Source organism: Eublepharis macularius, chromosome 1 (genome assembly GCF_028583425.1).
Source record: "Eublepharis macularius isolate TG4126 chromosome 1, MPM_Emac_v1.0, whole genome shotgun sequence".
NCBI classification, from domain to species: Eukaryota; Metazoa; Chordata; class Lepidosauria; order Squamata; family Eublepharidae; genus Eublepharis; species Eublepharis macularius.
The window spans coordinates 212,357,315-212,370,412 of record NC_072790.1 but is presented as its reverse complement, the minus strand read 5'-3'; the positions used below and the strand labels follow the sequence as shown (position 1 = coordinate 212,370,412).

General features: G+C 41.3%; 1 protein-coding gene across 1 annotated transcript in view; it reads right to left on the bottom strand.

The window, feature by feature from the left end:
* EML6 (EMAP like 6) overlaps positions 1-13,098 on the bottom strand; it is a 197,260-nt gene that overhangs the window by 49,722 nt on the left and 134,440 nt on the right. The window contains exons 20-28 of the mRNA XM_054986606.1: positions 11,479-11,681; positions 9,619-9,730; positions 7,451-7,578; positions 6,249-6,390; positions 5,127-5,279; positions 4,106-4,237; positions 2,787-2,875; positions 1,026-1,202; positions 513-714 (exon numbers count right to left, since the gene is read on the bottom strand). Of these exons, the coding sequence (XP_054842581.1) occupies positions 513-714; positions 1,026-1,202; positions 2,787-2,875; positions 4,106-4,237; positions 5,127-5,279; positions 6,249-6,390; positions 7,451-7,578; positions 9,619-9,730; positions 11,479-11,681 (1,338 nt within the window). The remainder of the gene's footprint in view (positions 1-512; positions 715-1,025; positions 1,203-2,786; positions 2,876-4,105; positions 4,238-5,126; positions 5,280-6,248; positions 6,391-7,450; positions 7,579-9,618; positions 9,731-11,478; positions 11,682-13,098) is intronic.

The window sequence follows — 13,098 nt, the reverse complement described above, 5'->3', positions numbered from 1 at the left end:
GATGTATAGTCAAAATGGTTAAAATTATCATTACAATAGTATTACAATAATAATCCAGCACCAGCCAATCATTCTATTTATATTTCTTGCTTTGGGCCAAGCTACATTTTAAGGTGACACATACCATTTCAGAATACAGGTGGGGAAAATTTTTAAAAAGCTTCTGCACATAAAAAAACAACAAAATCTCCATACGTAATAAATGAATGCTTCATGTAGAAAGATTTGGCATAACCCTCTCCTTGTTGTGCAAATGTGACATATGGGGATGGGGTGGAGGGAGAGATGAGGGCATATTCAAAAGTGTAACTCTTCACCACCTGCATCTGTAATGACATAGCCACGAATTCTATGATCTTGTCTGCATCCTGTTCTGCATAATGTGATTCAAGGCCCTGAATTCGCATCACGAACTCAGCCTGATGTGTAAATGGTACTTCTGTAGCTGTGTAGATTAATTGCATGGTCTGAAAGTACAGCAAATAAAACATATGAGCTATGTAACCCTTTACCTCCATCCTCTTCTGCATCAGTATCTGATTCCTCACTGTCAACCAGCTTGCTTTCTTGGGTGCCCACAAATTCTCGTGTCCAGATCATCAGTGCGGTATCAGCTCCACCCACTGTCAGCAGCACAGAATCATTATGTAGCCATCGGACATTGGTGACATGAGCACTATGACCCACATACTTCTTGAATTTGGCATGCTGGCCCTGCAACACAACCAACTGATGTGAGAGCCAGAGTGGGTTTCAGGGCTAAGACACAAGTCCCTGCTCAACTATGGACCCACTGGGTTACTTTGAGTCAGAGTCTCTCTCCCAGCCTAATCCAGCTTACGCTTCTGTTAAAGGATAAAATTTGAAGAAGGAATTCCATGTATGCATACCGTGCAGGAAGGGCAGGATAAAAATTAAATAGATGCTCAATTAGTTACTTTTTCTACCTTCCCAAATCACACCGTTATTCCCCATTTGCCTGCTTTAGAAAAATACTTCAAAAACTGTGCTATGCTGTACATTACCTTCACTGGATATTTAAAGAGCTTCACAAAACCAAAGTCATCTCCTGTAGCTAAAAGGGTACTGTCTTTGGTAAGAGTGGCTGCATTGATAACTGTGACATCACTGTGCATTGGCCAAATTCCTTCACAGGTGGTACCAAGAACACATGTCCAGGTATCCCATTCAATCTTCTCAATCTGATAAGAATAGAAAACATGCTAAATCATAAACGCATCAGGATTGACATCCTCCGACACCTATGTCAGCTGGCAGAACAGCAGCCCAGTACAATGCTTCAGACCCCGAGGTCTACAATAGGATGGCATACATACACCAAGTAGCTCTGTGATTCATTCCCATGAACCTAGGAAAATATTTTGGTGCAGGAAATTAACAAGATGGGCTAATGTCATGGGGAGCAGGAAGAAGTATTGGAGGAACAGCTACCAGTGCACCAGGTATTTGGTCATTCTTTCAAGCTAAGTCAGTACAAGATTCTGCAGAGTGGGGGACAGATCCTCAAAACCACTGATCTTCTATCTAACACTAGCCAACTGTTCCTCTTGTACATTTTAGCTGGAGAGTCTTTTGTAACAACCCAGCCTAGTTTTCATTAAGTTGTCATTCTAGCATAGGTCCAACCATGCAAAATATGTACCACATACACCTCCCCAGCAAACAAATTTCCTATAAATACATAACTCCATTTCTTATATACATTGAATACTTTTTAAATTGATAAGTCACTGAAAATGAGTAAAAGGACACATGACATGGTGATAATAGAAAGGTGAGGGAAAGTTAGAGCAAACAAAGGTATACTGCTCCTTGTAACCATTGAAAGGCCCTCGCTGATGACAGAAGGGATTTATTTTCAAGAAAAACGGCATTAAGATTGTAGTCAATGTCAAATGGGAGGTAACATAAAAAGAGGGAAAGCAAAGTGAAAGCAAGGAATGGCAGCCTGAGACAGGGCCTTCTCAGCCGTGGAGGCCCTTCCCAGGAATATTCATTTGCCCCCTTCTATTATTGACTTCTATCAGTGAGTGAAAACTGTTTTGTCTGGCATTCCTTCAGTGATCCCTCCTTGCCTTATGTTTTAATTGGCTGTATTTTGTTTTATAGATGTATTTTAATCTCTCTTTTTAGTTTTATGATATATTTCTATTATGTTGTTTTAATTAATTGTTAGTCTCCTTGATGGCCTGATGAAAAGGCAGAAAGGAGAGAGATAAATGTTGTAAATATAATAAATAAGGATGGTACCAATTGGCACCAAAGAATGAGGCACTAAAAGATTGCACAGTGGAAGAAAGTGCAAGTGTGACATCACATTTCATCCACGCATCTTGTCCCTGCCACAAATTGTCACAACTTTGCCACCATCTTCTCATTACTCTGAACACAATTTGGAATCTTCTCTTTGTCCCATGCCAGTCCCTTGGCCCACTTCTTTCAGCACCGACACAAACACAAGTATAGTTGGCTGATACATGAGGCAGAACATGTGGTTTTCTGGAAAGCCAATGCACTGCCCCCAATCCCCCAGAAAAGACAGCAGCCAATGATAATAGCAAGGAGAACCTAGTATAAGACAACTCAGAGGATCAGGCTTACATACTAAGTACTGGCAAAGTGAGACTGGAAATCAAACAAAGCATCCTATAAACTAGGCACCTCTGTCAAAGAGTAAGGAAATAATAATACTATATAAATGTCAAAAGCGTGGGTAGTGAGTCAACGCATGCAAACATTTAACAAATTGCTTCTCTCCTTCCTACCTCAGTGGGTCTTATTATATGCCTTTTTCCTCTTGGTGCTTCAAAAAATAATTGTTCTTTGGCACCAGAATTGACTTGCAATAGCTTCCCTTGATCATAAAGAAAGAGTATATTATAATGAGGCTCAGCAGATTGTATTAAATTCAGATACGCTCTGACAAAGAAAAACGAACTCCTTTTACAGTTAGTTTTGGCAAAAAAGCTAAAGCCTAGCTATGGAGCACTTACAAAAATAAATACAGTCTTTGCAAAACAAAAACAAAAAATAAATCCAAAACAAAAAAAAAGCCCAACAACAATAGATAGAAATAACTGTCATGAGGTTGGGATCCAGCCGGCTTTTCCACTCAGTCTTGTCTAATTTCCCTCCATCCCATAACTGCCATCCCACATGACTTTTGTATATGATATCCCTTAATTTTCAGCACAGCCTTTTTGGTGGTCAAACAGAATCCCTCCTTCCTTTTTCACCAGCAGAACTGGTTGGATCTAACCCACAGAGTGGCAAGGTTGAGCTGGAAGAGCTTCCACTACACTCAGACCAAGCACATTTTTTTCCTTTCCAGGACTGAGTTGGGAGACGGGAGGACAATTTCCACAATTTGTCTATCATCTTGAAGCAGAAGTTGGGTCTGCTCCAAGCTGGCTGCTAGCCCCTTGTGATCTAACCAAAAAACCTCTCCTTGAATTTCCAGAACAATTCTGCACTTTAAAATATAATTTCCTTTTAAAAATTAACAAAACACAATCCTGGCATCAGGCATAAGCCAAGAATTCAAGAGGGTGCCTAGCTCAGTGGCAGAGTACATGTATTGCATGTCCTGGGTCCAATCTCTGCTATCTTCAGTTTCAAAAGGATCTCAGCTGGGCCCTCAAGAGCTGCTGTTGGTTGGAGAAAACAGTACTGGACTTGAAGGTCCAAATTCAGGCAGTATCATATGTTCATCTATGACATTATAAGGCAACCTGTGCAGCTCCTTGGCCCAGTCTTGAACGAGACTTATCCAACCATGTTCCTTACTTGCTGTGAAAGCAGAATATTGCTCCAGACACAAAAATGTTTATATCTTGGGTCTGGCCACCTTCTTGATAAGCTGAAAGATTATTGTGAAATGTAGTGGTTCACTTGCTCTGTAAATATGTGTACCTATGCCTTTTTTTATTCCTAGAACTGTTGGCATGCACAGATAAAGAACTTCTTTCCCTCTGTCTTGTCGCAATCACCAGTCCCAGGTTATGTTATTTTAACAATGCTTCAAAAACTTACAAATCTCGCTTGCACTAATTTCACAGTGGGGTGGGTGTTCAGGGCTTTTTACCTCTTGAATCCCAGTCAATATGCGTGATATAACTGGATGCCCCTTTGCAGATACCAACTCTTTTGCTGGTAAGCACATTGTAAATATCCACAAAATTATCATGGGAAGCCACTGCCAAATATTTTCCTGAATCTGCAAGAGACAGATATTCAAGGTATTCACTGGGAAACGTGATATGACATTTGCTATTTTGTCCATTTATGTATGCACTGCCGATGAATGATAAATGCTTGAAATCATAGAATCATACTGTTGGAAGGGCCATCTTGTCCAACCCCTGCTCAAGGCAGGAAATCCAAAACTTGAGCATCCCCAACAGATGGCTGTTCAATCTCTGCTTGAAAAAACTACAAGGAGGGAGAGTCCCTGCTCAGCAACTGATTCCACTGTTCAACTCATCCTATCATTAGGGGGCATCTCCTATGCCTGCTGAATTACAGAGTTACAACATGAGTTCTGTACTGGTCCAGTTTTGCATGGTGAAATGTTTGTATGGTGGGAAAGTTTCAAGATTATAGAAAGAATACAAGAGAATAATGCAGTGTTGCTTAAACTATGGAATAAGGTCAGCCCACATCCCATGCCATGGGAGATATCACTTGCCACACTGACCTGTTGCTGGCACTGCCTGCCACATATCCTTATAATATTATCCATATGCAATAGTTCATGGCAAAATGGCAAGCCTAAAGAGGAATAACCTTAACTACTATGAACAGCAGAGAAAGTTATGGGGTAAAGGTAGAATTAGTGGTTGGGATGTAGCTTATGGTTCACCTACTGAGCGAATAATGGATGGATGTTTAAGGGTGCTCCATTTTTACATATCAGGAAATGATGGCATGTGATCAACTGAGAGACCGTTCTAAGAGGAACTTTTCCAATGTACAAGCCCACCCCCCACTATCCAACATAAACCCATTTCCATTTGTTCAAATCTCCTAAAGAGCAATTGACAAAGGCTAGTTCTCTCCTTAACGTTTCATTTTAAGTCTTTCAGTAAAACTTATTTCCTCCACACCTCGAGAAAATTTGACATCAGAAATCATTTCCTTTCTGTGATGGAAAGAGAGCATATCTTCAACAGTATCAGCATTCACTACCAGAAAACTCCCATCATTCAGCCCCACAGCCAAGGCTTTCCCATCAGGGGAGAAGGCACAGCATCTTCCACCTAGAAAAGATAGAGATGGACGCATTTCTGCTTAGAACTTTGATGCCAAAGGACTAAAGTCGGTGCAGATGAAAGGATCTTCCCATATAAATGTCTTGGAAGTAATCATTTCTTTGTGTAAAATCTATGAGACAGCACATATATAATATTAAGAAAATAGAGGCAAAGCACTACCATGGTATTTCGCTGATCCCGAGCTTTTCTTTTTTACAGGTATTCAAACATTTCAACTTCTCTGCAAGTATTCTACAACCCCTGTGTCCATAAATAAAAAATTCAGACAGGGTTACATGTTTTCAACGCCTCCGTGATTATCTCAAGCATGCAAAAAATAAATGCATGTTCAGTTCTTTCTGCCACAAATAATATACACCTTTTATGAGAGAACCAACTAATGGCCATAATGTGACAGAAAAACTTCCTTGTGCTGGACCATCAAGAAAAACATTCTGAAGGAATAAACAGTTGTGTCTGGCCAAGGGCAGGTAGTTGGCTACCCAGTTGGGTTAGCTTTAAAGGTTCTCTGTGCAGGGTAATGGGTTCATGGTCCGGAAGAACTGTGGGGAAATGGGACCATTTGTGCTTTTCCAAGGACTGATTTAACGACCATGGAGAAATCACTAGTTTTAACCATGGACGTTATCTCCTAAGATGAGTCATATAAATCCCAGAGATGTACTCTGTCAATATTTCTAAAGCAGGTCTACCAACTCCTAACCCATCAAGCCAAATGCAACCCACTAGTCACGGATTGAGGCCTGACAAGATATTCACAACCCACTGTTTTTCACAGCTCCAGGAAGACAAGCAAACCAAGAAGTCTATGGAGGTGCTGGAGGATGACCATACATGGAGGACGAGCTACATTTCTGGATTGCAAGTGGTGCAGGCCTCCTGTAAGTTGTAACCAAGAAAAGAGTTATTTAAAAACCTCTACGGTGGCAGCACATACTGCTACATATGGCTTACCTTTCTTGAGTTTTCTTACAGCCAACATACGGTGCTGGGAAGAAAGTTCCCAGATCCTTAGAGTTTTGTCATCGCTCACTGTTGCACAGATAGGCAAGAGAGGGTGAGCTGCCAAACCCCAGACTTCCCCTTCCATATGACCCTGTTTGTACAGTAATAAATAGGTTTAGAGAAAAAGGTTTGTATAACAATGGCCCAATTCTAAGCCAGCACAGTTTTTAAGGAGCATTTTTTGCTCTATTCTTTATTCTTTCTTCCATTTAAACCCTGCCATTTCTCTCAGTGGGGACCCAAATTGGCTTATATCATTCTCCTCTGCTCCAGTTTATCCTCACAATAACTCTTTAAGGTAGATTAGACAGAGAGTCCGTGACTGGCCCAAGGTCACCCAGCAAGCTTCCATGGCAGAGTAGGGATTTGAACCTGGGTCTCCCAGAACCAGTTCGACACTAGAACAACAACAACAACAACATTATATAACGCCCTTCAGGACAACTTAATGCCCACTCAGAGCAGTTTACAAAGTATGTTATTATTATCCCCACAACAATCACCCTGTGAGGTGGGTGGGGCTGAGAGAGCTACAGAGAACTGTGACTAGCCCAAGGTCACCCAGCTGGCTTCAAGTGGAGGAGTGGGGAATCAAACCCGGCTCTCTAGATTAGAGTCCCGCGCTCTTAACCACTACACCAAACTGGCTGTCTATAACCACTACACTGGCTCTCAGCTAAACTTTTAAACTGCCAGTCAATAGTCTCCACTATTCCTACTGATTCTTACCCTTGTTTACCTGTGCACTGAATAAATAATCTCTTTGGGAGCCAATCTCATAAACCCTGCATTACTATGTTCTGCCTGAGTCCTGATTTCCAGTCAGCAGGGAACATAAGAAGCACATCTGGAAACTGGGCAACAATGTCAAGAAGGCAAAAAAAATTTTTTTTTAGGAGGGAAAAGATTGTGCCTCTTCATCTTAGATCATCACCTACACTTGTCTGTGTCTATGTTGATATGATCTCCTGCTTTTCAAGCTTATAGATTTTGCAAACAGAATTGCACATCAACTCTTCTGCTAAAAAGATAAAGATGAAGGGAAGAAAGCAATTGTGTTAACATTTATACAGGAGTGAGAAATCACAGAAATGCTGGGTGCCCTGTGTCTCTTTCAAATATATTTTAGTATATAAGACAAGCCATACTACCTGCACAAGAAGAGTCATGGGGCCACTTTTATCAATTTCAAGAATCTCTCCATTTTTTGTTCCCACCAGTATATGACCATGTCCTAAAGTGATGGCCCGGATCGACGGATTGTCTTCCAGCAGCAACCCTGAAAGATTGGGGTGGGAGAGCACACTTTTATTTGAATTTCTTCATTTTCATCCCAAAGAAAAGCCTCATCATATCCTACAATTTAGAGGCCACTAATTATGCAAGCAAAGGTGCAAAAAAGCTGCAGCACATGGAAGCACGTGGCTATAATGGCAATGCACTTTGCACATGGGCCATGCTGGTGGTAAAGGACAAGCTTGCTATCCTGACCAAATGAAGAACTGTCATCTCAGAAATCTGACCCAGTTACAATTTTAAGTAAAGGCTTGCAGCATAACACAATAATAAGGACATTTGGCATACAATAACGAAAATGTTCATTCACATGCAGAGCTGTTAACAGGAGCTCTGTGTCTCCCCCTCTTCTCTCCCCAACACAAAACATGAGATTAAAAGCCATCATGGGCTGAATGAGCCTACCTCTGCCAGTAGTGGAGTGAGGGAGGTGGATACATGCAGATATCATGCATTGTGTTTTGAATTGCTGAATACTACTGGGGTGGAGGAGAGAAAGAAAACTCGGGCTGCTGCTTTGTTTTTGTTTTGACAGCAGACATGCTTATCTGCCATAATGTCTAATTCCAGCTAATGCCATGGATTTGATCTTTCTCGCACTATAACACATTGTGCTGCTTAGTCACGGAACTCCGCCCAAAAGGTGTTAAAAAGACTGGCAGTATGCTGCTAGTGTTATAGCAACTGACAAATGACTGCGTATGAGGACTTGGGTCATAGATGTTTCTTGCAAAATTGTACTAGGATTCACAGAGTTGTAAACCCCTTTCAGGAGTGTTTACATTATCAGGAAACACAGCACTGATCTTTTGCTAGGTGTATGACAATTTAGCTGAAGTCTGAATTCAAATTCACAAGAGAAAGAGAGGGCTGTTTCATACATGTTCAAAGCACATGTAAAGGTAACAGACAGCTGAGTTTAAACTGGATCTTCCCTGATCACTCACTCACTCACTCACTCACTCACTCACTCACTCACTCACTCACTCACTCACTCACTCACTCACTCACTCACTCACTCACTCACTCACTCACTCACTCACTCACTCACTCCATTTGTACACCACCTTTCTCCCAAATAGGTACTCAAAGCAGCTTCCATCATTCTTTTCTCTTTCATTTTATCCTCACAACAACCCTATGAGATAGGTTAACTTAGAGCATGTGAATGGCCCAGTGTCACCCAGTGAGCTTTCATGGCAGGGTGTGGATTTAAATCTGTGTTTCTCAGATCCTAATCTGACACTCTGTCCACTACACCACACCGGCTCCCATCATGCTGAAAGTTGGAGAGGGACTCCAGTAGCAAAAGTGAGCTTAGAAAATAAAATGGAGGGACTGCAGAGTAGTACACAGTAGACACACAAGACTCAAGAGCTCCCCTTATCCATGCACCCTCTTTGCTCTTTAGTTCAGATTCCAATATCTGCATGATCCAGTTTAAGCATAAGGATCTGCTGCTATTACAGGTAGTTTGCATGTAAGTGTAAATGCAGAAAGCAGGTTTTTTGTCATGCAAGAAACACACATATATTGTTTCTATTGAGAATCTGTATTTGAATTACAGCTAATGTTCATATACCTGAGAAAAGATCAACACTGTGGCTTTTCAGTATGTAAATATGTAAGAAAAGATGTTCAAGTTGAAAAGCTTTCAAAGGGGTTCAAATCTCAGCAGCACCTTAGTGGGGACCCAACTGCCTGGACCGACATATCTGTATGATACACAGATGTTTGTCCCATTCATTTCTTTACATGTACACTTGAAGCAAGCTGTTTTCTCATGACCGCATCCCTGTGCGGTAGTTATAGGGGAAATGTCTGCTATGCTAGTGAACGGATGCTCCCTGCCTGCAGAAAGACAGTTCATAGGTACATGCCACCATGCCCGGATTTCATCTTTCAGCACAATGGAAGAAGCTGGAGCAGTTTTCTTAGGCTGCTGTAATTTTGTCGGGACACTGGAGAGGAACACTGGTGGATGGTTACCCTCCCAAGCTGTTTTGGCTTACTGAAATGATACCTTTAGACCCAGGTGACAGTGCAGCTCTTTTAATGGCATATGTCTTCAGGCACCTCTCAAATGTATCATCCCAAAGTGCCACCACACCATCCTTCCCACCTGTCACAAAACCCTGCGGAAACACAAGTTTTAAAATGTTCTTAACACATTCACCCGAACAGGGGCAGAATGGTTGTTAGAGCAACCTGGGAATCCCCCACCCCCACCCATTTGGGCTGGTCCAGCCCAGGGTAGAAGGGCAGTGTGAGACCTGCGGAAGGTGGCTTCCAGCCTACGTTAGCTGCATCTGGCTTGGGGAAGGTGGTTCTCAGCCCAGGCAAACTGTGTGCCTTTTTTTCCTCCCGGTCCACCCCTGCACTTTAAAGAGCTAACTGATAAAGAAAAATGTGCCCACAAATCATTGAATTACACAAGCCATGTTTTCATATGCTGTGAATGTTTCCATTTCTGTTGGATCTAGTTCACAAATACTGCTGGTGCTATTTAATTTGTTCATAAAGAATCTAGAACTGGGGGTGAACAGTGTAGTGGCCTAGTTTGCAGATGATACGAAATTATTCAGGATGGTGAAATCCAAAGCTGATGGTGAAGTGCTCCAGGAGGATCTTTGCAAATTGGGTGAGTGGCAAATGAAGTTTAGTGCAGGCCAGTGTAGGGTGATGCACACTGGAATAAAAAAAAATCCCAACTCCAAGTATACGCTAAAGGGGTCTGAACTTGCTGAGACTGAAACACCTATCAGTGACAATGCATCTTAGCTGCAGGTTGAGCCAAACCCTCCTCTTCAATAAGTCTGTCCAGTTTCCAGACACTCTGCTTTCTCATGTCATTCTAGAAGCAAGAGGTTCTGTGAACTTCCTGTGCCCACAGGTGTTACATTTCCACAGTTTTACAGGCCTGATAATCCTCAAGAACAGGAACTTGCCTGCCTGGTGCAAAAGGTTATAAATCATGTGAGATGCTGTAAAGACTTTGGGGAAAGTCTGGGGTCAAATTTTTACTGTTAGTTTAGAGAATGAAATACAAAGCCTTCAAGGTAGACTTTTCAGAAATGCTACATGCCCAGAAGTACCAGTGAAAATCTACTGGACATAGTTGAAACTATAGGTAGAATTCTAAGGAAAAAAATAGTTGTTAGTACCATACATTATGGTTCCCCTCATCAAATATCTGACTGCATGTATCTAGACTGGAGATATAAAAAATAATCAAGAGGGGAACCAAAGATAAAAATGTAAAGAAATGTTAAGGAAGGTGAGGCTGTCCAGTTTAGAAAAAAGAGGACATATTACAATAGAAGTTTGCAACATTTTGAACCAAGCAGAGAAAGCGAATAGAAAGAAATTAAGCTGTCTGCTAAACACTGCAACTCAGGGCCATTCAGTAAAATAAACTGGCTACAGGTTTATAACAACCAACAGGAAGTATTTCAAGGCCTACTGCCATAGATTGCTATAATGATTATCAGCTTGCATAGCTTTTAAAAAATATTAGACAAATTCATCAGTGTATCAGACTATCACTGACAATAAGTCTGACAGATAAGAATGGAATTTCCATGTTCAGTGCCTGAATAACTGAGTTTCAGATGCTGGAAATAGAAAGTTATCCTCATTATGTTCTGCTTTGGAGTTTTCTGGAACTTTTTGCTGACACCTACTGGAGACAAAGTATTAGATTCAGTAATTGCCTTAGATGCTATTTAACTAATAATTCTTGGACCTCTACCCTCCAAGAACCTCTAACCACCCAGGATGAAACCACAGTTGTAAACAGAGCAGGATGTGAAAAGAGACTGGTACTGATAAGATTATGAAATCCCAGAGCCAAACAAGTAATATGTGGTGACATAAGCTGTACCTTATCTAAGGCATGCATTGCAAATACGGGTCCATCGTGAGCTTTTACTGTCTTAAGCAGCAAAATATCCTTCCAGATGTAAATGTCTCCTGTAGCAGATCCTGAGAAAACCAAATCCTCTATTCGTCCATAAGAAGCACTCATCATATTTTCTTGTTTCCCAATGTTTCCAAAGATTCCACGTTTGGAGGTAAAACCACCACCTGTATTGTAAGACATAAAAAGCAAAATGATTGTAATATTACTATTTGTGTTATCAGCCACTGATGATCCCTATATCCTCATTAAACCCTGCAGAGGCAGAATAATGACAAAAATACTGCAAACAAATGGGTGGAATGCAGAAGAAAAGGAATAATCTATTTCATTCCTCTTGACCTCTTATCCTTATTTTTCTATATAGAAGGAAAGCCGTATTGGTGACAATGTACTTTTTATCTTGGAGCACCTGCGCAGGAGCACCAGGATAAAAAGTGTGTCATGGCCAGTGCAGCCTCCAGAGGGCACCGCTGCGATGGAACAGCCAGGTGAGCCCGCCCCTCCAGAGGGAGCCGCAGCAGCAGGAAGCCTAATGTTCCTGGGTTTTCTAGGACCTGTTTTTTTTTTAAAATGGGCTCTGTTGCTAGTGGCTTTATAATGTATCAGGATTTTACAGGTGAACTTCATAATTGTTAACAGATACAAAATGGCTACTCTTCAATTAGAAGGAAAGACTCTAGGCACAATCCAGGCAATAATAAACACATCCCCAATTACCTCAATGGAAAAATTAGGCAGATGCTTAAAATTTCTCCCAGTGCAATTAATGGGATGTACAGGTGTATTTGCTCAAAATCAAGCTCCGCTGCATTTAATGGGATTTGCTTCTTGCAAAATGTCCATAGCACATGATGTCCATCTGCTTGTCCTGCTATGTCCCTAATGTTTACCATGTTTGGGGCAGAGAATAAAGAATTGCACTAAATAGCGCACAAAGAGTATGTATAACTACCAACTGAGATTAATGAACTACTGCTTGCATGCTTCGTATGTAAGCAGAAAACTTCTTTGAATTTAAAAAAAGGAGTCTAACCTACTGTGTGAACCAGTTCTGAGAGTTTAAGGCAATGTCCCTAAAATCCTGATAGAGGCAGCAAACTTTTTTCAGAACTAAAATTAGAGAAACCATTTTATTCTTTCACCTCTAAAACTGACACTACGGCATGACTTACAATTATTTATTTATTTATTTATTTATTCATTTCATTTATACTTCACCTTTCTTCCCAGTGGGGATGCCAGACAGCTTACATTGTTGTCCTCTCCTACTTATCCTCACAACAACCCGGCAAGGCAGCTTTGGCTGAGAGGGAGTGTGACTGGCCCAAGGTCATCCAGCAAGTTTCCACGACCAAATGCTACTGGGAAGGCAAAAGCACTTACCTGTGGGCCTTTGCACTTACACAGCTGTGTGTGCTTAGTTAGCAAGTCTGCACAACACCTACTCAGGCTACAGTTTAAGTGAGACAGTACATGAGTGTGAAATCCCATGGGTAAAATGTTTTTGCTTTGCCAGCTTCATGTTTAAATCAGGCATACTTATGCAAGAATAAGAAATCCCAAGCGTTAGTGAGACAGGAC